Raw genomic sequence first — 24,050 nt, 5'->3', positions numbered from 1 at the left:
TGTCCGGCAGCCTCGCCTCTGTCAGTGCTCCCCAGGGTGGCTGTGGCTACAATGTAGCTTGCCATCACCAGTGTGTGAATGTGTGTGTGAATGGGTGGATGACTGGATATGTAAAGCGCTTTGGGGTCCTTAGGGACTAGTAAAGCGCTATATAAATACAGGCCATTTACCATTTAATACAATATTGGTAAAGCTTTAGCTGTTGGATTACAGCCTCACTCCTGGCTCTAGGATACTTTGTTATACTGTTACTGAAAAACAAGCCCAAATCATCATCATCTCGCCACCATCGTGCTTGACAGTTGGTAAGAGGTGTTTGTATGAACATGCTTTGTTTTTGTCAGAAGTGGTGTTGTGCATGATGGGCAAACATCCACACTCTAGTCTTACTCTTATTTTTATTTTTATTCTTATTCTCAGTCTCCACTATACTGAAAGGACATGCAAACCTAAGCCAGGCTGCCGTGTTCTTTTTAGAGAGAAAGGTTTTCACCCCTTACAAGCCACTCTTCATAAGTTTTGGGGGGGGTTTTTGTAATTGTACTTTCAAGAACTTCATTTACAAGAAATTCACATTTTTTTGTTTTATTCTTTTTTTATATGTTCAGTGCTGTGTTTGCCATGTGCTCTACTAGTGCAAATTGATTAAATAAAAAAAGAAACAAAAATACAGCTTTAAATTCACAGGAAAATGATGGACCGTAGGAAACAAAAAGATGGAATACAAATCAAATATTTGAGCACCAGACTGTCATAAGTGCCTTTAATGGCAACTTTTGTACTCATGCTTATTTGGATTTACCTTAAACTACTTTATATAGCTCTTAAAATGTCTGAGTTGTCTGTGTCACACACTGTATTGCCTCACTTTCCTCACAGAAATTCATTATCCAATGGTAAGTAATAACCGAATATCAGAATATCATGGAATGAGTAACTGTATTTGGTTGTAGTAACGCTAGTGGTTTCCTATTTAAATGATGTTTAAATCTGTCAGCTCCAGTCTGGCAAGAGTTTTTTAAATAGTGTCACATTGGCATAATCAACATTTACACTGCGTGATAGCCCTCCCCAACTTTCTATCACACACCCAACGCACAATCAGTGCATCTCATCCATCTTTTTTTCCAAACCTCAATTTCCTGCTCGTGTATGTGAGACATCTTTATGGGAACCAAATCGACTGTTCATTAATGAGGGAAGCTGTATCAAGAACAAACATCTTTAATTAACACATCCCCAGTACTTCCTGTCTTTGATCTCCTCGTTTGATTTATGCCTCTGCAAGAAAAGGTTGGGGTGGTGGAGGAGTACACAAGAAGTTTGAAAAGGACGAGGAGAAAATAATGAAACTGTGGAGCCTCTGTTGGTCAGGAAGTCCTACAGCATTAGGACCTTTCCCCTGTGTGTCAGGGGGGCAGCTCAATTACTAGGCAGCACAGCTATCTCTTTAATAGCCTGATAAGACAATAATCCAAAATCCATACAGTTTTAATGACTTTCTGTCTAATTAAGGACTGTTTTATAAAATATGGACACATCAGAGGCCTTCCTATTGTTCAGTAAGCTACTGTTGGTGCTATCAGCGTGACTAGTTCAGAACAAGTAAAAGGCTTTTAAAAAGTATAATTATATGTATTTTACTTAGAGACTTACTGTGCATAAATCATCAAGTAATCCATCTGTGATTCTAATGTTCAATGTCAGAGGGGTTATGATGAACTGAGGGAGAGAAATCACTTTTACCTCAGTTCTCACACTGGATTTAAACACAGAGTTAGGAATGGAGAGAACTCTTAAAAAATCTCAGTAGTAGCATTAGCACTACACTACAGACTGAATTTAAAATCGACCTGCATGAATATTTGAGGTTTTCAAAGCAAAGTCAGGACCACATCTGTCATCTGTCTGTATGACCAGGAATGTGTGTGTCCCTTTGTAGAGATGCCAAGTGTTTGTTAGTCTTTAGTCCCCTCTAGTGTTAGCCCATAATATTGTCCTGTTTTCAATTAGCTTTACAGTTCATATTTCTACTGTATCTATACTGTATCTTACCTTGCTCTGAATCATGAATGACTCTTTATACTACAAACAAAATTAAATTACCTTTTTAATATTACATTTAGTTTGACATTAGTAAATAATTGGTACCATCTAGACATCACACTCAAGTATTCCTTTAGCTTCGTTTCAGTTCAGTTTTTTTGAAACAGCTTCAACAAAAAAAAACCCCCAAAAAACTAAATTAGGCATGAATAACAACAATACGAATTATTGTCTTCTTTATCCTTCATTTCTTTATATTTCTAACTTTAGAAATATTCTCTTTAATTAATATACAGACCAGATGGGACAGTTGTAAAACATATTGTAAAATATAACAAAAGATTTACTTTCCAGAGACTAACATGGTCAGTCATACTGTCTAGGTGATTCTAGACACTAGAAGATAAAAAGTGAACCTGTTTTCCATTTTAATGTGTACTTTTGGAATATGCCATTACACCATTGATGCCACAGCCGTTTGCTTTCCCATGCTCACTTGATAATTCATGCTGGTTCAAATGGACATGTGATTATGCTGTGATGTAAGTCTTCACAAGATCTTGCCCTCTCTTACATCAGGCACTTTATTTTAAGATTTCATGCTGCACTGTAATGGGAATGATCTGTATTTAATAAATCATTGAGGACATTGGGTGAGAGGTAACAGTGTAGGTTTTCATACGTATCTGTCATACATATCTGATATGATGACATTATGATATGATTTATTGTCATTATTTACAGAATGAATCATTCTTACACTCCTTTTCTGACAAAAGTATTTTGAGAAAATATCTTTTCTGTAAGCTGTTGCCCAAAATAAGTGTGGTGCGCACTATTAGCAAGAATACATTTATAAATGTATTCCTTTTAACTGCTCTGAACCACTGTGACTCATTTTATCCAGCAATAAAACTGTCAATCCATGTGACATTGTTTATTTTGGACCACATTCAACTGACCAAAGCAGGGGATGTTTTTTTTAACTGGCTGTGATAGCGCTGTGTGACACAGACCACAGGTACACACCTGGGTTTTGTCACAGGGGAAAGACCAGTCACATTTTTCCACATCAGCTGAAGGTCAAGTTCAGGTATAAAAGAAGGAAAGCAGCACTGGTTCCTGCACAGACGTTTTGAGACTGCAAACATGCTCAGGTTTTTGGTGTTGACAAGTCTTGCAGCCTTGGGTAAGAAAATGACAGCAGACATTGTGCTATATAACCATTCATTATTGATCCGTCTGTCTCGTTTTATTCTCATACTCTCTGTCGTGCCCTGTACCGTCCGTACATTCACTCAGTCACTCTTTTAGCGACGATCATTTTTCCTTTTCCCGAAAGATGAAAGCAAATAACATTTTCAGATTTCTGTTAATGTGTATAAACTGATCATTATTTTTTTAACTAGTGCTGGCCGAGCCCAAGTATCTGATGAACATTGATCAAAGGGTTGTAGGAGGTGAGGTGGCTGCACCCAACTCCTGGCCCTGGCAGGTAACCCAGTATGACACATTCAATTGATTTTCACAATAAAAATGAAAGCATGTGGTCGTTCAGAGCCAAAATATCAGATTGTTAAATTAAACTTTAATTAAGCTTGAATGTTTTTACACAGAGATTTCTGTTTCTCCCTTAGATCTCTCTTCAGTACCTATCTGGCGGCTCCTACTACCACACATGTGGAGGAACTCTGATCCAGAGAGGCTGGGTTATGACTGCTGCTCACTGTGTGGACAGGTAACAAAATGATGAACTACAGGCTCACGCAGTATTCTTTGGCTGTAGGAGTTTTAGTTTTATTTGGGCTTATTATGTCATTTATCACGAAGTGCTGAAGAGGACCCAAATGCAAGGCGCTGGAGGTAGGCTTGAAAAACAAAAGGCAAGGGGTTTATTTTGGCTGATGAACTCCAGAAAAGAGAACAATCATAAATCCAGCAGCTGGTAGGAATGAGTAGGGATGATAGGCTATAAGTATACAGAGGGGTGACTGGTGAAAAGACACATTGGGGGGGAATGGGAGGCAGTTGAACACGATAAAAACTGAACACAATTAAGGGGGTTAAAGGGATACAGACAGGAAGTAAAACTGAAATAGGAAAGAAAATAAACCTACAAAGGATAAAACAAGACATAACCAAAGGGGACTAATCCTAACCTAAATGCAAAGACCTGACAACAACTACAGGATAGGAAAATAAAAAGAGACTGACATATAAACTCAAGAGAGAGAGGATGATGACAGAAATCTTAGAAGTCTGGAAACACAAAGAACTAAACTAATCCCTACGAAAGCGTAAAGGAAACAGAAACCAGCGACCTAAAAAGAAGCAGGGTCAGACTAGATTGTAGAAATAAAAACAGTATCCACACCCTAAATACAAAAACAGAAAAAAATTTTCACAGAATATTAAGGCAGAAAATTTAAACAAACAAACATAAAAAACTGGTTTAACAATGGACATAGTAAAACTAAGGAAAACCAACAAGGGTCCTCAAAACCAATATAAACTCCTCTACAGTAGAGGGTAAAATGAAATTCAACCCCTGACTTGAAAGTTAATGGGTTACTTCTAACCGAATACTTAGTTATGATTTATTTCCGTGTTTCATAAAGCCACCAGCATGAGGAAAAATCTTACAACCTCATTTGTAACTGCCACATTGAAAGAAAATTTGCTTATTGATTTAAAAGAAAAACAAACAACATGAATCAAACATAAACAAGAGTATAATGCAGTGAAATCCAACTTATTGATTGCTAACAATGTTGTGTTTGTTTTTGGATGTTTCTGAAACATTGCAGCCCCCGGACCTTTCGTGTCATTCTTGGTGCACATGACCTCAACAGCATCAGTAACAGAGAGCAGATCATAGCTGTCAGTGCCATTTATGTCCACCCCCAATGGGATGCTAACAAACTGTCTCAGGGGTGAGAAGTACCTTTATGTCTTGTATTCCTAAGCATTTTTTAAATTGTTTGTTTGTAGCTATTTATAACCTTTTTAAGTAATATTATGTTTGGCAAATGTGTTGATTTGGGGTCTGAATGTTACATTATGGATGTGGTGGGTCAAGGATATGAACATAATTCGCCTCCCAGAACTATTTTGGTTAGAGTTAGACAATTTAGACAATTTTAGAGGCTTTACAAAACAGATTTTGTTAACTCTCTACCTTAGGAATGATATCGCTCTGCTGAAACTGGCCTCAGACGCCACCCTGAACACTTATGTCCAGCTGGGCTCTCTGCCTCCCTCTGGCCAGATTCTGCCCAACAACAACCCCTGCTACATCACAGGATGGGGGCGCACTGCCAGTGAGTTGTTTGTATGATCTCCTATCAATATCACTGTCATAACTGGGTGTCTTCTGTAAAGACTAATGTACCTTACCATTTTATTTTGTCCAGCCGGTGGTAGCCTGTCTCCTGTGCTTAAGCAGGCCTACCTTCCTGTGGTGGACTATCAGACCTGCTCCAGCCCTAGCTGGTGGGGCAGCACTGTGAATAACAACATGGTGTGCGGTGGTGATGGAAAAGAGGCTGGATGCAATGTGAGTTTCATCCTACAAAAAAAGAAGAAAACTATGCTGCCAGAAAGAAATACAGGATCATTTTACATAATTAAAATAATAAATCTTTTTTTTTTCCCAGGGTGACTCTGGTGGCCCTCTTAACTGCTTGAATGGTGGAAAATACTACGTGCACGGTATTGCCAGCTTCGTGTCTGGTCTGGGATGCAATACTTATCAGAAGCCTACTGTCTTCACCCGTGTCTCCGCTTTCATTAACTGGATAAACACTGTTAGTATAAAAGGATTTTATTATCAGAGATATTCATGAAATTATTACAACTAAAAATGTTTTATAGAATTCATTTATCGTTATATCTCTAAGGTTGCAATGCTTAACCAATTTGAATGTTTTATGTTTTATAGATCGTCTAGTAAGCACAAGAATCGTTGACGCTGCAGAGACCGCATTCCATCATATTTTCATCTGTACAGACTCACTTGTCTGGTGCAATTCTGCAAAAATAAATGTAATTAACTTTGTGTGATGACTCATTTATCATCAGAAAGTTTATGCAATGGAAATGCCATTAAAAAGGTAATTTACTTAGGCTTAGACATCAGTCTATTCTACCCTGCAACAAGATGTGAATCAAGGACATTGGGGGGGAAAAGAATTAACTATCATTTATGAAAGTACGTAAATTATAGTGTTGACAGTAAATGCTGAACACTTGGGTACTGATGGAAAGTATAGAGGCACTTTTTTTGTCACCTCTGTGATTGCAAAAACTATTTGAAACAGCAAAAAAGTCTGAGCTAGACAACAGGTGTATGTCTAACCTCTGCCAAGCACAGCGGAGGAGGACAAAGGTCATCTTTTACTATGAAAAAGAAAAAAAAGAGATTTAGAGATTTAGAAATTCTGAGATGCCACAGGAATTACAAATTGTAATTATAATTTTTAGCTTTGTCTTTACTCTTTTTTTTTTTTTTGCCAAGTTGGATTAAGGTTTCAAAGGGATTGGAGGACATACTGAGTCACTGCTGGACATTATCAGGCACGGGACAAGGCCTGGATGTAGCTCTTTTCATCTATTCATTTCAAGTTTATTAGTTAGATTAGGATAAAAATCAGGTGATTTGATTAAGTTATTCTTGGTATTTGATTTTTTTTTTTTACATTGCACACCTAAAATGCTTAAATTGCCACAGGTGTAAAAAAAAAAAAACAGAAAAAAAATCAATATGGACTGCCTCTACAAACATTTTTTAAAAATGAGTCGCTAGCAGGGAATTTGGATCCTCCCTTTAAACAGAGAGTCCAGTCTGCAACATGTAACAAATGACATGGTGATATTTAAGATATATTTAATATTATAACTGATGCATGTCCTTTAGACTTCAGTGCTGGCTGAACTGTCTATACAGAAAGTAGTATCGCAAGAGGAGCTGTGGGTGCGGAAGTAGTGGCTTATGTTGCCTAATGGCCTTGGCAAGTTAAGTTTCACACACTAGCTGAATCGGGACTGTGAAAGGTTGTGTAAATGCAGTGCTAGTTTTGCCCTTCAGTATTGGTTGCAGATGAATCTACAGGTGGAAAGAATCTAAGATGCTTGTCTTAAATCTGTTTTATGATACTTACACAACTCTCAGCCTGTATTGCTTTGTATTTCTATGACACACATTCTTTGCGTTCGTGTACACATTTGTTTTACCATCAGGAATTTGAGATAGCTGCTTTCACTGCTTTCCAAATGTTAGAAGGTTCTAGAGCTAAGGTGTATATATATATATATATATATATATATATATATATGAACCCACTGTCATAATTTTTTTTTAAAGAGGCTAGTGTACACTTATACTTGCATACTAACTCTTGGTAAGCAAACAAATGCTGTAATTCAATTAATTAAATAATTAATTTAATGTATTAATGTCTTAAATAATCAGGCCCCATCTTATCTTAAGGACCTTGTAGTACCATATCACCCCATTAGAACACTTCGCTCTCGCACTGCAGGCTTACTTGTTGTTCCTAGTGTTTAAAAGTAGAATGGGAGGCAGAGCCTTCAGTTTTCATGCCCCTCTTCTGTGGAACCAGCTTTCAGTTTGGATTCGGGAGACAGACACTATCTCTACTTAGGCTTCAAACTGTCACAGTACGGCTGTGTGCAGGCAAGGGAAGGACCCAAACGCAAACTCACAGAGACAAAGGTAAACTCAAAAAACACAGCTTTATTGCTGGTGTAGGAGGACAATACAAACAATACGAAACTAAACTGGGAAAACTAAAGCACAAGGAGCCACAGGGAAAATCACACAGCTATGAGGGAGGACACAACGCTGACAAAGAGAAACACGGGGCTTAAATACACAGAGGGATAACGAGGGGGAATGAGCCACAGGAGGAGAGTAATAACGCAGGACGAGACAAGGGAAGCAAAACTAGAAACATTAACATAGGACAGACTGTGAAAGTAAAACAGGAAACACACTGACTGAACTCAAAACATGTAAACTTAACAGCAACTGAGACAGAACATAGGGACCTGAAACATGGGACAGAAAGGCAAAGTAGACACAACATGAACATAACAACGCCCACAGGGAAAGAGCAAAACAGAACACAGAAGCACAGGACCTCTTTAAAAATAAAATAGGAAACAATGAAACACTGACATGACTACATGACCTTGACAAGAAACAGACATAAAACACATGAAGGATAAGGGAGACTTAACACAAGGGTTGAAAACACAAGGGGAATATAATAAGCAAATGAACATAGAAAATCTAATGAGCTTAAACATACACTATAAACATCAAAATGAACTAAAACAAAACGCTGGGTCATAAGACCCAGGATCATGACACAAACTTTCCTTTTTGCTAAGGGCTGGATCAGGTGACCCTGAATCCTCCCTTAGTTATGCTGCAATACACGTAGGCTGCTGGGGGATTCCCAAGATGCATTGAGTTTTTCCTTTTCAGTCACCTTTTTCACTCACCATGTGTTAATAGACCTCTCTGCATTGAATCATACTTGTTATTAATCTCTGTCTTTCTTCCACAACACGTCTTCTATCCTGTTTTCCTTCTCTCACCCCAACCGGTTGCAACAGATGGCCCCGCCCCTCCCTGAGCCTGGTTCCCCTGAAGGTCTCTTCCTATTAAAAGGGAGTTTTTCCTTCCCACTGTCACCAAAGTGCTTGCTCATAGGGTCATTTGATTGTTGGGTTTTTCTCTGTATGTGTTATTATAGGATCTAGCTTACAATATAAAGTGCCTTGAGGTGACTATTGTTGTGATTTGGCGCTATATAAATAAATTTTAATTGAATTGTTTATTTGCTGCCAACAGTACTAACACTTTGAGAAATGATGGTATGTGCTTTTATAGGTTGCTCCTCTGCGCGTACTCATACATATGTATGGTCTATGGTATTGATCAAAAAGTTCCGTTCATTTCATCACAAGGAGACTGGTGGGCCTCCAAGCTGCAGAGCTAAAAGCATTTGGCATGCCAATGGGATAGACAGCTTTGTGTCTTTTATGGGATTTAGTATGCCTCAGAAGAATTTTCTGCCTACTACATGACATGAATGAACTGGGTAACTAATGGAAATGTAATGAAAAATAAAGAGAAACTAATAAAGGCTGTTAAACAGCTTCACTTTGTTTTTTGACAGCACATTCAATAAAATAGAATCTTTTCTAATATTATTATTATATTGCGTAACACTTTATAATGTTGCACCATTAAACATTAGTAAGGCATTAAGCATTAATAAGTGTATTAGTAAGTGTATCAGCAATTCCTTACTAATGAGTAATGCCTTAGCATTAGTATACAGAAAGTAATTCAATATATGAAATCAGTAATTAAGAGGACCTAAAGATTCAAACAGGTCTCAGTTAGCTTCACAACAGAAGAATGACACAGATGAAACAAAAGAGATACAGAACATACAAATATTTATTGCTAGATAAAAACAAAACCCACCGGAGGTTTTCAGAACACAGACATGTAGGTAGGCCCAGAGTCTGCACCAGAATTTGTAAGAGGGGTTTAAGTGAGAAAGATACATTGAGCAGTTGGAGCCACTGCTCAGCTTAAATATATTAACTATATAAATTAACTTACATATACATATAAGTTTCTTCATATTACAGTGTATGTCTCTTCGTTTTTGTTGTTTTTTTATATGATGGTGGAGTTTTTTTTAAGTCCTGATGTTAGTGCTGATTCAGCTGCCAGATTGGATTTGAATAGAATATAATAATCTATCTAATCTATCTCTGCTTTGATTGATTGATTGATTGATATACTAAAGTGTTTTCTTCTTTCGTGAACAGAATTTCCTCAGAGCTAAGCTTGATAAGTTTCTCTTGTTGCAATTTCCCTGGTCAAATCTTCAACCAATAATTGATAAAAACCAACGTGGCATCTGAATGATGTCTTTTATAACAGATGTATAGTTGGATTTTGTGGATATTGCAACATTTATATTTCTGATGAATGAACATCCACATTTCTAATAAAATTCCTGATACCTAAAGGTTTTATTAGACCTCCTAAAACTTCACATCCAAAAGCTTTATGATAGAGCAAATGCAGAAACAGAGGGGCTTTACCAAGCACACCAAAAGGCATTTTTATGTTATTTTATTTATGTGTTATTATTCATTCATTCATTCATTTTATTTTATTTTATTTTATTTTTTAAATATAAAGCATAATGTTCTGATTCTGGCAGCCAGTTCAGTTTCTCTTGTCTTTGTTTCTTTTGTTTTTCCTTGGTTGCCAAAATTGTTCTGTTTAATAAACATAAATATTGTGTTGCCCTTTTCTGTTGTCTCTCTGGTGGTTCAGTGACATTTTAGAAGTAAAAGGCTGGGGCTTAACAAACTTGCACAGTAGATGCACGATAACTGTGTGCCTATAGTGGGAACAGCACACCTGTTGCAGCTAGGGTGTAGTCAAAATTCAAATAGCACTTAAGAGTCAAAGTGACAGTAACAGGAGATATTGATTACATTTCATATGTCTTAAATGTTTTCACATTATCTGTATCATGTTTTTAGAAGTACAGCTGAACCTTTTTGTTATGCCTTTTTATGTAAAATCTGAGAAATGTTACAGCTTTTTTTTTTTTTACTGTATCTTTAACTCAACCTTGAAACACCAAAGTACTGTCCATGAATATATTTTAAAGCAGGGCCTGTGGGGAGGTTAAATGAACCTAAATGAACCTGGATTTACTTGGATATTAGTTATATGCTCCTAGCTATGCTTTTATTATTACAGGATAGCTGCTGTGTATGATTCCAGCAGTGATCTTTAAAGTTAAAAGGAATTTCTTGCACACACTAAATGAAAAGTGTTTTATTCATCTCGTGTTTTACTTTTTGTTAAATTCATTTAAAGTAAAGACATTTATTTTGTTTATAAACAAAAATCTCACACAATAAATCTCATAAAAAATGTAACTTGCCTCACTTCAAGTACAAGCTTTGAATATAGGTTTACAGAATTTACATTTTAATTACTGGTATATTAAATGGAGATATTGTTCACTGTGTGAATGCTGTCTGTGAGCCACGTGTGCAGAACAAGCTCATATCAGACCTGCAGTGTTCTCTTTGAGAAAAGTAAATAATCGAGCTCAGCATGTCCAGCATGTGAAGTTAGTACATGGAACGCAAAAGTGGTGCTGTAGATAACAGGCACAATACTCAAACACAGCAGCTGAATGAAGTTCTGTAGTTTATTTCTGGCTAAAGGTAAGACTGTGAGAATCCCAAAAGTAAAATAAACATATGTTGTGTTGTAGTGTTAAAATCAACATGACAAGTGGAATTTATTTTGATGCCTTAAAAATCGTACCCCACACTATCGTTCATCTCCATTAAACCACATCCTTTTCTGAGGCAACACTTAACGTGCAATACCTGCACTAAAAATAGAGAGTTGTAATAGCACCTCTGCAGGGCGTCATGAATATTTATCAAAGGGTTAATGTATAATTCTGGTGTGTGGCTTCGGGGTTGATATTGTAGCTTTTAACAGTGATCCTCATCTATAGCAATAAATATCCTGTAACCTGCGACGTACAGGATCCCTTTTCTGTTCCCTTTTCTCTAGATGTTCACCTGCATTGTCGTAGCTTGAGCTCAGCTGTCTTTCCTAATGGCTCACAGGTCTGTGAACCTGTCAAAACAACAATAGATTAAAAGCTGACTGCATTTTCACCACAGTCATCAACAGTGAACTACAATTTATGTAAAGATAAATTGCAACAACTCAGTTTTTCTACTTATTTAAAATGACACATTTACAAAAATCTGACATTCATGTATCCATAATATTTAGTAAGAGTGACTGATTGTTTCTAGGTTAAGTGAGAAAATATGTAAACATATTAATGTCTAAACGTAAAGATATTAAATGACTCAGTAAGTCAAGTGCTAAATCTTAATGTTGAAAAAAAGAAAACTGTCAGGGTCCAATCCCTGAGCAGTTATGGACTTGTTATATTATATGTATTTTTGGTGTTGCTGCCCCTCTTCTCCATGTTTGTAGATATGAGTGTGTGTATGGGTGCAGGTGTGTCTGAACTCTTGTTTACAGGCACCTTCAGGCCTGGTGGGTGTGGCCCTGCTAGGGGACTGGCCACACCCGAAGCCACACACCTGCTGCTGATCAGGGCTCATCGGGGGAGCTACTTAGGAGAGTCTTGGAGCTCCCACCGACGCGGGATCATTGCGTTAGTCTCCCATGTCAGTGTGCGTTTAGGAGGTGCAGATCGTGTGTGCCCGCGGGGGTCAGTGTTTAACGGCTGCCTCTATTGTTTTCCTACAGGAGGAACGTGGAGAGGAAGGACAGCACGCACAGGGTGTGCAGAGTCACGACAGCGGGGAGCACGAACACGGACGCCACTGGAAGACACACACAGGAGTCTTGGGGAGCACGGGGATCAATTGTGCATCAATATTTACCACACTGTAAATAAACGCACTGTTGTTATTCAGAGCTCCGCGCCTGGGTCCTCATTCCCTACATACCCACGGTCTGCCAGCCAGACCGTGACAAAAACATTCTTACTAATAACAGGAACAAAGACCTACATAGAGACTGTTTTAACAGCAGGGACTAAGTATGATCTAAATATGAGATGTATGCATTTTCAGGAGTTACAGTTAGGACCAAAGTATTTGGACAGTAGCTTTGCAGTAGTAGTATTGCATTAACTGTTTAGGACATATGACTTACATACATATGGACCTGCTGAGCTCTCTCTCTCTCTCTCTCACTTATATATACATAACTGAAATGTCTGAGCTTGGTTTCTTAAGTAAGGGATGGATAACTGCATGCTTAAACTCACTTGGTGATTGACCTGACAAGAGCCTGGTATTGATGGTATTGATTATGTTCAGAATATGTGGTCCAACAGTAGAAGTAAAAACAGGGAGGAGTGATATCATTTGGAGAACCACACAGTTTAGCATTTAACACGAGTTTCCCTAGTTCAGGTAGAGCAATTGGTTGGAAAGAAATAAGCAAACTTGAACAGGAAACATGCACAAATGGATCAACGGGAGATAATGTAGAAGGTTTCAAACTGGCAACCTTATCCACAAAGAAGGTAAGAAACTTGAAACAACTAAACGATCAGACCAGTCAACCACAAAGATCGAATTCAAAGAGATCAGACAGACGTGTGGACATGACTGGGGGAACAGGCAAGTAACACCAAAGGGAACTAACATCAAACAAGGAATAACTGTCACGGACCCGGTTCTATAGGGACTCGGGGTCCATGAGCAGTGTGGACCATTATTATCCTCATTATTATTATTATAGTATATGGTGTTTGTTTGCTGCACTGTGCTGTGTTCTCGTGTTCCATGCTTGTGGGTGTGCGTGTGTATAGGCAGGTGTGTGTGGATGCCGGTGTTTCTGAGAGCACCTTCAGGCCTGGTGGGTGTGGCCCTGCCAGGTGGTTGGCCACACCTGAAGACCATCACACAGCTGATCAAGCTTCGTTGGAGGAGCCGCTTTAAAGTGTGGTGGAGCTCTCTCCAACGCTGGATCGTTGAGTGACTACCCGTCAGTGATTCCAGCAAAATCAGTGAGTGCTAGTCTGTTGCTGTTTAGTTGTATGTTAACAGCTGCCTCTGTGGATTTTCCAGCAGGAGTGCGGGAACAGGAGAGCAGCGAGCAAATGTTTCACGGGAGCGGGGACACGGAGCACGAGCACTTAGAAAGAAACACAGCACGGGAGTTGGATTTATTGTTGTGTACTATTTACTTCACTGCAAATAAACGCACTGCATTCATCGCACAGAGTCCTGCATTTTGGGTCTTCCTTCCCCACACACCCACAGTTGGCCAGTGTGAACTGTGACAATAGAACCAGAAACATATAGCAAAAAACTCAGAAGTGCTAGGAAACAAAACTGTACTTAAAGGATGAAACAGTAAAGAACTAGAACATCACTTTTAAAAAACAAATAAATCATGAACCCACAAAACTCAAAACACTGGGTCATTGGACCACCACAAAATCATTGTTACATCACTTTCTGCAGAGGATTTACAATAAGGTGCAAGCCACTGTTTTACACACAAAAAAAAAGGGAATATCAAATTAGATTTTGCCACAAAATAACTTAAAGGGTCTGCCCAATTCTGGAAAATATTATTTGGGCAGATGAAATCCAAATTTACTTCTACCGAATAATGGGAAGAGAAAACTGAGAAGCAAATGAGTACTTCATGAGCACACCAAAGCACACCACATTATCTGTCAAACATGATGAAGTAATATTATGGGCATGTATGGCTGCCAGTGGGACGGGACCGCTAATGTTTATTGATCCTATGTCTGGTGATAAAAGAAACAGGATGACTTCTGAAGTGTACAGGATTATAATCTGTTCAGATTAATTTAAACACTCTAAAATTGATCTGACAGGTTTTGAACAATAGCCTATAGCATTCTCCAAAAGCAACCCAACCTTTTTTTCAGGGAATAAAATGGGATATTCTTCAATCACCAATGCAATCACTTGAACTCAGCTCAACAGAGCATACTGTTAGTTGACTTCTGAGAAGCATACAATCTATTAAAATTTATACAAGTTTTACCCTCAGCACAGACAAAGAACCCCAAAATTCCCTGACTATTACATTAATGTTAAAGTTTAGTTTAGTTTACACAGAGAATCCAACTAAATAATCCTGAGCAGCAACTGCTAATGTAAATGGAAAAACATAATGAATTCAGCGGCTGAGTCAGCTATTCCATGAATGAATCCGCAGGCCTTCACTTCAGTGATAACTGTGAGACAGACACAGGTGGACAAGGGCTGGTGCTGAGCACTACACACAATCTCTCTCTCGCTCTCTCTCAAACACACACACACACACACACACACACACACACACACACACACACACACACACACACACACACACACACACACGGCCTAGAGGGTATAAAAGAGTCATGGACGGAAGCCTTCATTGCAGAAGATTTCAGGAAACTGCAGACATGTTTAGGTTTCTTGTGCTGACCTCTCTTGCAGCCCTTGGTAAGAACTGTCTTCTTCTCCTTTGACATTATTGCAAAAGACAAAAATCTTTTCGATCACTTGAACGCTTGATGGCATACTGTTGTACTTTCCATGTCTCTACCTTGTCTAGTGCTGGCTGAGCCCCAGCCCAGGTTTCTGGAGGATGATCGTACACAGGAGAGAGTGGTGGGTGGTGAGGTGGCCAGACCCCACTCCTGGCCCTGGCAGGTACTTGATACTTTACAAATGCTTTAAAAAGTCCAAAAATGCAAATCAAAACAGAATGCAGGGATTTTCAGATTTCGTAAACCCATATTTTATTCCAGATAGGTCTTCAGTACCTATCTGGAGGCTCCTACTACCACACCTGTGGAGGGACCCTGATCAGGAGAGGATGGGTCATGACTGCTGCTCACTGTGTGGACACGTGCGTGTTACACAGGATATTCTTATGACTTAACTTCATCAAAAAATCTTGGCTTTACATTTTTCTTATTGCATATCAGTCTTCTATTTAATAAACTAGCAAAAAAACTACATAGTTTTTTTGTGAACTGATTTATTATTATTATTGATTTATTATAATATAATTAAAGAGATGTAAATTTCATCTTCCCACAGCCCCAGAACCTGGCGTGTTGTTCTTGGGGATCACGACATCTATACCCATGAGGGCACAGAGCAGTACATGACCGTGAGTCAGGTCTACGTCCACCCCAGTTGGAACTCCAACAATGTTGCAGGCGGGTTAGTGATATCATGATCTGACACACATTTGCATGCACAAATTTTATATATATATGGTGTGCATATATTTTTCAAGTAAAATCTTTAAAATTGGCAAATTGGGGCATGTTTATTCTGTATCCTTAAAGACTTAATGATATTTTAGAAGATGAACAAAACGTGTTATTCATTGAAGTGACTGTGTGCTGGTCTCTCAGGTATGACATTGCCCTCCTGCGTCTGACATCTGATGCTACTCTCAATAACTACGTCCAGCTCGCCGCTCTGCCTCCTGCTAACCAGGTTTTGCCTAACAACAACCCCTGCTATATCAGTGGATGGGGTCGCACCCAGAGTGAGTCTGACATAAGGATATCATGCATTTACACTATACAGTAAATTATTCGGTGCAGTGCTAGCATACATGGGAAAGCAATCTGTAAGAACCATAAAGTCAAGAGAGGGTTTTTTCACCCAGATTTTTTTCAAGACACAGTTGTATTGTGAGTCTTTTTTCTGTACTGCTGTACACAGCTGGAGGTCAGATCTCCGCCCAGCTGAAGCAGGCCTCTCTGCCTGTTGTTGACCACAATACCTGCTCCAGCAGCGGATGGTGGGGGAGCACAGTGAAGACCACCATGGTTTGTGCTGGTGGCGGCAGCAATTCTGGCTGTCAGGTGAGCCAAGAGCATTATGAAGTATTTTAGGCCAGAGCGATTGTTTCATGCTTTTTACTTAGCAACGCTTTGTTGTTTAAAGTGTAATATCCAGGAGTGTTAAGTTGGTAATGCGTAAATAATTTATTAAGTCTTTTGAATCTGTAATAAACCATCAGCAAGAAAAATAGGTTTGCTATGTGGTTAATAACCTTTTAGGGTTGAGATGAGTTAAAATCTAGAACTTCATTATTAGCTACAAACAAAGATGAACACTGTCTTCATTCATTGTAATATTTAACAAACGTTGAACCTTGTTTTTTTAAGCTCTTTAGCAAACAGGTGTGTCAGCCCTAAAAAATGTTTGGGTATAAACAGACAGGAAGAAACGCTGGAAAGAAGTTGTTCTATTTCAGTCCCATGTCACTGTAACAGAGTGACATTTAATGTCTCCCACTGAGTTGGAAGCTGACCCCTTCCTGTCAAGGAAGATATTTTGGGGGGCACATGTGGGATTACTTGCTGCTTCAGCAGGGCATAAGTCACTTACAATAATTCAAGCAAGTGCTTAAGCTGCACAAAGTGCATGTTGTAAACTTGTGTTCTGCACAAACTTGCTTTAGGCTGACTGAGATGTTAGCTGGACATTGGAAGTTGGGAAGTAGTTAAGTGCACTGGCAAATTTGCTCTTGACTTTACCCAAAATGCATAAATGATTTTTTTTTGCTTGTCTGTGATGTAACCTTTCGAATGCAGGGTGACTCTGGTGGCCCCCTGAACTGCAGTGTTGGTGGCCAGTATGTTGTCCATGGTGTGACCAGCTTTGTGTCCTCCTCGGGCTGCAATGCCTACCGGAAGCCTACTGTCTTCACCCGCGTCTCTGCTTACATCAGCTGGATGAACAGTGTTAGTATTTTATAACCATTAATATAGATCACAGCATTTTAAAACACTGTGTTTGAGTTACTGTGTGTGGTAATGTTTTATTAGTCTTACTAATGCAGTAAATAGAAGATTTCATAGTTAATTTAATCCATTCAATTCTTACAAATATTTTTGCAGCATTTTGTGCAGGTTGATTGTTGTGGTAATCATGTAATGATTCATTTGTCCTTGCTTTGCCAGATCATGGGTTGAGAAGAGTGATCATCTCCATGGAAACACTCTGGATTCACCTCAGTTTCTTACTCCATCAGAATAAAATGTCCTTCAGTGCACATGTGCCTCACTATGTTTTTTGTTTTTGCTTTTTTGTGCTTTTTTTTAGTGTTGCATATAAAAGATTTGGCCATTAAAGTATTTAAAAGCATTAGTAATTTGAGGTAAAGTAAAATATCTGAAACACATAATCTATTGACTATTGAGGCAGCAGTTCTAAGAAAATTCACACAAGTTTTTCTTTTGTGTCATGGCCATTTGCTGCTTCTGCTAAACTGATTTTAACAACACTTCAACAATTACACTATCACCACCAGCAGGGATCGTTACTGTTAGCGAGGAAGTAGTATAACATTAGTGATTCAAATATTTGGAAAAATAAAACAAATTTGTTTTAGGAAGAAAACTGCTAATGGCTGCCCAAATTCTCTTTGTCTATTATTATGTTTATTGTTTTTATTGTGTGTCTTTGTCATCATATGACGAAGAAACACAGTAATATATTTTAAAGATAGGCTTCACCTGCGGCATACCATAGATGTTATTCCAATCGGAGCAAAGATACAGCTCTGATTTTTGAACCTCCTGGTCACCTAGGGTTTTCCGCATGAATGATTTGTGTGCATTTATCTGTATCTCCTGGGTGTTTCACTTTCCCTTCATATTTTTGTTAGATTAACTGATTGTGATTTTAAATTGCCCATTGGTGTGGATGCATGTCTCAGTGCTAGCCTTATATTGCTTACTAGGGTGTTCAGGCTATATCACCTCTCTGGGATATGCTGGGATAATCTCGAGCCCACCTGTGACCCAGAGCTTGATGTGCAATAAACTAAACAGATGCATCTCTAAGTGACACTAATGCAGTGATACACATTCATATACAATTAGTCTCTCTTTCAAAGTTTATTTTTAATCATTCTTTCTTTTAGGCTCTATTACCTTCAGTGCTTCAATTCAGATCCAGGGCTGAACTCATTCTTCTGTCATCCACTCACAAGCAGATTAGAGTCCTTCAGTGAACCCACACAACCACTCAGGGGACATGCAGAATGCTTTTGTGATATAAACTAAATGTGTTCAACAATCAGACCAAAACTGAAAAAACAATCTACAAAACTTGCTGTTGAATGCTGGTAGCTCTTCTATCTTTGAGGAAGAAAGAAAATGTCATTCCTCATTAGTGTACCTACAGGTTTTGCTTGGCAGGGTCAGATGGGTTATATAGAAGCAGAATAGAATAAGGAGATGTTGGAAAACTCAACCTGCAGTCAGATATTTTCAGGGTTAGTTGAAGTTTTGAATATGACTAATATGATGTGTCTCTTCATGCCTAGAAGAGAAGGATATGCAGACTTGAATATCAAAATAGATTTTGATACCAGTTCTGACAGCCTCTTAAAAATATTTGTCATAACGATACATTTATAAGGACAAAATAATACACCATGACATTTAAGTCCTTCTTAAAGGACTCTCCTTTTCTAAGGAAAACACACATGTTAATGTATACCAATTTTTCAAGTGGTACTTTTGCTATGTAACATTTAAATGTTAAATTGTAAATAATATTGATATATATATTTAAAGGCTAGCGAGTGTATTCACAGTTTCAAATGGTAACACTCGCTTTTGCCAGATATTACATAGCTTACAAGGTATGTCAAGAAGCCTGTATTATGATCCTCGGGAAGTATATTCTAAGAAAAACACTGCCATATTGCCTTTATATCATTATGTCTGCTTGTGAAAAAAAGCTTTGTCTTTTCAGTGGTGTGGCCATATGGTGGTGATGATAGCTCCAAGTCTTACAGTAAATAGCTGTCATATTGTTCTGTTGAGCAGGTATATGATGAAAGTGGAAAATCTACTGTCTAGAGATTTCTTTAGAGATTTGGTTTTCTTTTTTTGAAAGAGTAATTGTGAAACAGCTAAGAATCTGAATCACAATCAGAATCGGTTTTATTGCCAAATGTTGAGCAGGTTTAGAACATTAGGAAATTGCTGCGGTGCTTCAGTGCAAACATACTGTCATAAATTATGCTTAAATAGACATGAAAATAAAAATAAGAATAAGAGTTAAAAGTGCTAAGTAGATAGATATATACATGAGTGCAGGTTGTGATCAGTGCCAAACATGGAATGATGCAGTGAACGTAGCGTAGGGTCATGTGTTAGTGGTGGGAACAGTCATACAGTTATTGTTCATGAGTCCAACAGCAGAGGGGAAGAAACTGTTCTTATGGCGAGAGGTTCTGGTGCGAATGGACCGGAGCCTCCTGCCTGAGGGGAGCAGGTCAAACAGACTGTGTCCAGGGTGAGAAGGGTCAGCTGAGATCCGAGCTGCACGCCCCAGTGTCCTGGAGGTGTACAGGTCCTGCAGAGATGGGAGTCTGCAAGACTTGAGAGGTTTCAGTCAGGTTTCATAGCTCATCAGAATACAGAATACAGAAATACCTATGGCCTCTGACAGTGATGTAGCCAGAGGACCCTTTACGGTTTCACGCCTTTACGGTTCGGAGCTGTGGACCTGTTTTATATACACGCGGAATAGTTTTCTATAAGAGATCGCTGCATAAGTGCAGCCTTACGTAATGTCCACCCTACTGTTACACATTTTATATTAAGATTTAAAAATGTAGTCAGTATTGCTATGGCCAATAACCTTCAGTAATACTAATAAATCACACAGCAATAGTACATTCATGTAGTTGTAAAAAGCATGATAATATATTAAGTAATCCAAAGTATTCAGAATACGTTACTCTCACTAAGTAACGTAACGGAATACGTTACAAAATACATTTTGGGGCATGTATTCTGTAATCTGTAGTGGAATACATTTTAAAAGTAACCTTCCCAACACTGGCCTTATTTGGTTTATTTCTGTTATAGGTGTGTATTGACTTGGTGCTCTGATTATGCATCTGTGGGCAATCCATTTACATGCCTGAGGATCTCTCCAACACTTGACATTTTTAAAACCCATCTGAAAACACATTTTTACTCTCTATTTTTTTTTTTTTTTACTATGTACAGCACTTTGGTCAACCTGTGTGTTTTTTTTAAAATGTGCTTATAAATAAATTGAAGGACTGCTTGATTAAGATTCAAGCTCCAGTTATAATTTAAATAAAACCATCATTCACTTCTTGAATATTTTTTACTTTTTACTTCACAGTCTTTTCTTTATGTGTCTCAGAGTATTCTTATGGCACTGTGCCAGCATTATCAGCTACACACTACATGCTATACTGTACTTCAGTTAAACCTGTTCAGCCTGGAGCTACATTCTTATCTCCATACTCCAGCAATCAGCTCAGCTCAGCTCATCCAATGTGCCAAAGCCTCATGAGCACCCTCTTTAAACTTCCTTTTAAAATAATACAATTTTTGTCTAACTGACAATCCTTCTTTGAGCTCTGCATTTGGATAATCAAGTTGTCCCTTTCTGACATACTGCAAACGATAAGTGTTCTTCATGTTCCAAATGCAGCTTCAACAGATTTAAATCCAAAGAGCTTCACCTCCATCTCTATGATACTCAGTTAATTACAAGGAAAAGAAGATTATTTGTATAGACAGACTCACTGAGATAAAGACAAACTCTTTTTCGTCTAGCATGTACAGAGTGTGTTCGCAACTCTATTCTTTAATGTGAAAAATTAAAATCCATGTCAGTCAACAAACCTAACTTGCAGTTGAAAGGTCAGCTGATTATCCTCTCATGCAGTATTTTTGTGTTTCTGTCCTCCTGACATCTGCATCAATTCATAATACATTTCTCATCTTCAACTCTTTGTGTTTCTCTTTTTTCTCTCTTTCTCCTCTACCATTTTTTGGTTTTCCTCCAGTAATTTATACTTCTGCTCCAAGGCTTTAAATTTCTCCTCCAGTTGCTTTTTTTTTTTGCAGTCCTTCATTTTTCTTTCTACTTCAAACTACTGTCATGACTTTGTTTTCCTGTTCCAGCTGTTTATTCCTTTCTTCAGCTCACTTATAGTTATTCACTATTTACCACGCAATGATCCGTCGGAGAGATCTCCAACGCATTCTTAAGTAGCTCCTCCTACAAAGCTTGATCAGCTGTGTGATGGTCTTCAGGTGTGGCCAACCGCCTGGCAGGGCCACACCCACCAGGCCTGAAGGTGCCTATAAACAGGTGCTCTCAGAAACACCGGCATACACACACAAAATGTAATTTTTTCATCTTTGACCGCTCATGGATTCAGTAAACACTGCTTGTGTACAGAATATATCAACTTGTCTGTGGAGAAAGAATGAGTGAGGGAGACTGCAGCAAACTGCAGCTTAAATGTGAAAAGCTATAAGCTGTAAGTATTGCATCATAATGGCAATGGCTTCATGACAACTACCACTAAAAGTGTAGATGTCCAGATGTCCCAGTAGAAGAGTTTGACAATCCAGATGTATCACCAACCATGAACCTAATAGTTGTGCAACTGTGGAAGAACTGCTGGTGTGCAAGCCCGAACTGAACGAGTGACGTGAGCTGACACATGGATGATTTTAATGTGCTGCCTGTGTGATGTGGTTGAAAACTTCAGAAGACCAGAACAAGACTGTCTGTTTCTGTTGTTACAAGCTCAAAAGGTTATCCTGTGGTTTTTGTATGGGTTTCTTTCTATAATTGCATTATATTATATATAATACTAAAGGTAAATTGGTGATTAAGTTTTAGCTTAATGCACTTTTTAAAGTCTATTTAGATTTGTGTTGTCTAATGTTTCATAAATCCCCAATTCTTTAACAGAAATGCTTTCATGCCTCTGTGAATATTTAAAAATCTGTGCACATCTCTTTGTGATATGTGGACAAGATTAGCAAACATATTAGAAATTAATACACAAGTTAATCAACACAGAATTAATGCATAACATTTTTTAACCATTTTCTCAGTTGGTGGAACTAATTCCAAAGGTCAGCGTATCTGTAATACCTCTGCAAGAGGGTTACGTTCCTCATGTTAATGAAAAACAGTTCGCTAATTACACATATTCATCATTTTTTGCGCTTGATTAATCACATTCTTGTGATGAAGAATGTTCACCTCTCAATTTAACACACTGTCAGGGGTAAGCTACTGTGAATACAAACTTTGTGTTATGTTCTCATGAGTCATCTCACTGACTGTTGCTACATGTCACTGTTACTGAAGCAGGGCTCAATGGCAGGACTCTGAACTGTGCAGTCAAAAGGGGATTTATATACAACACCAGTGAAATATTTACATATACAGAGCGACAGTGTTCCGGGGATTCCAAGAGAGGGTCAGGGAAACACACGTCAAGCACCTCTTCGTAGAGTCCAGAACATGATACACACACCGTCCAATCCAACACCGTGACCCACTCTCATTCTGGTCAGGTCCAGGGCAATCTATACAGGTAGATGGACACAGAGGTCAGAAGAAGCACCAGGGACCACAGGGAAGTACAAACGCGAGCCAGGCTACACTAACAGAAGTAAGTACAACAATCCAGTGAGGAACACTACTCCAACACGGCCTTAAATACTGTCAGGATCCATCAGCAATGATGAGCCGCAGGTGTGTGTGCGCAGGTGTGAGAATCAGAAGAACACAGAAGAACAGACGCCTCCCTGGTGAACATAGTAAGAACAGCATGCCAGGGCAGCCACTGATGAACCATGACAGTACAAACACAGTTGTTGGTAAAGTCTGTTTGACCCACATGTGTGACCCACTCATATGCTACAGAAACTTATATATATATTTATATATATGCTACTGATGCTGAAATATTGATAGATTCACTATGATTTTATTAGAAACCAAAAAGGGAATGTAAATTACAACTTGAAGTTACAATAGAAGAAAATTAAGTCAAACACGAATGCTAGTAGGAATCATTCTACTGGAACTATAAGTATTAAAATTAAATGTAATAGCAACTGATCTGATTCAGGTATTTTGCTATTACCACCTTTAATCTCACTGCTGCAAATGCATTCTCTGAAACCTAATCTCCAGAAGGCAATGGCTGAATGGCAGAACAACCTTGTCAACTTGAGAAAATCCTAACATCCTTGTGGGATTCACACACATCCCTGTGCCAACTCATTAAAGTCAGCTTTTATATTTCTGGCTTCATTAAACCTCCTTCATGCCAAAAAGTTCAAATCATTAAAAAAATGAACACTTGTCTACGACATTAATAAGCAGGTCCAATTTATCTGAGTCACGAACTGTCCAGAGTCCAAAATTTTAATCATTGTGGAAAGCAATACAAATGTGTTTGTCTTTTCAGAAGACACACATTGATACCTCACCAGTTGTCTTCTTAAGGTAGAAAAAACCACAGGCTTCGACAAGGTAGCAAT

At 38.4% G+C, this 24,050-nt stretch overlaps 2 protein-coding genes across 2 annotated transcripts; both read left to right on the top strand.

The window, feature by feature from the left end:
* The first annotated feature begins 3,151 nt into the window (after positions 1–3,151).
* On the top strand, positions 3,152–6,103 carry LOC113021642 (elastase-1-like). The gene is made up of 8 exons (XM_026166344.1): positions 3,152–3,235; positions 3,456–3,541; positions 3,684–3,784; positions 4,854–4,979; positions 5,230–5,366; positions 5,460–5,602; positions 5,703–5,852; positions 5,987–6,103. The coding sequence occupies exons 1-8, from the start codon at positions 3,196–3,198 to the stop codon at positions 5,993–5,995; spliced, it is 792 nt and encodes a 263-aa protein (XP_026022129.1). The 5' UTR covers positions 3,152–3,195; the 3' UTR covers positions 5,996–6,103.
* Positions 6,104–15,086: 8,983 nt separating this feature from the next.
* On the top strand, positions 15,087–17,746 carry LOC113021978 (elastase-1-like). Its single transcript, XM_026166909.1, has 8 exons — positions 15,087–15,165; positions 15,278–15,375; positions 15,474–15,574; positions 15,769–15,894; positions 16,092–16,228; positions 16,408–16,550; positions 17,286–17,435; positions 17,655–17,746. Exons 1-8 carry the CDS (start codon positions 15,126–15,128, stop codon positions 17,664–17,666), a joined length of 807 nt encoding a protein of 268 aa, XP_026022694.1. The 5' UTR covers positions 15,087–15,125; the 3' UTR covers positions 17,667–17,746.
* Positions 17,747–24,050: the final 6,304 nt, after the last annotated feature.

The sequence above is a fragment of the Astatotilapia calliptera genome, chromosome 5, assembly GCF_900246225.1.
Source record: "Astatotilapia calliptera chromosome 5, fAstCal1.2, whole genome shotgun sequence".
Classification (NCBI taxonomy): domain Eukaryota; kingdom Metazoa; phylum Chordata; class Actinopteri; order Cichliformes; family Cichlidae; genus Astatotilapia; species Astatotilapia calliptera.
The sequence above is the reverse complement of the archived record's forward strand: the minus strand, read 5'-3'. Positions and strand labels throughout refer to the sequence as shown.

Bases quoted from the DNA above. Each gene is read 5' to 3' on its own strand.
- LOC113021642 (XM_026166344.1), top strand. From the start codon at position 3,196: ATGCTCAGGTTTTTGGTGTTGACAAGTCTTGCAGCCTTGG. The intron at 4,980-5,229 runs GTGAGAAGTACC...TCTCTACCTTAG, and splicing joins GCTAACAAACTGTCTCAGGG to GAATGATATCGCTCTGCTGA. The intron at 5,367-5,459 runs GTGAGTTGTTTG...TATTTTGTCCAG, and splicing joins AGGATGGGGGCGCACTGCCA to CCGGTGGTAGCCTGTCTCCT.
- LOC113021978 (XM_026166909.1), top strand. From the start codon at position 15,126: ATGTTTAGGTTTCTTGTGCTGACCTCTCTTGCAGCCCTTG. The intron at 15,575-15,768 runs GTGCGTGTTACA...ATCTTCCCACAG, and splicing joins GCTGCTCACTGTGTGGACAC to CCCCAGAACCTGGCGTGTTG. The intron at 15,895-16,091 runs GTTAGTGATATC...CTGGTCTCTCAG, and splicing joins TCCAACAATGTTGCAGGCGG to GTATGACATTGCCCTCCTGC.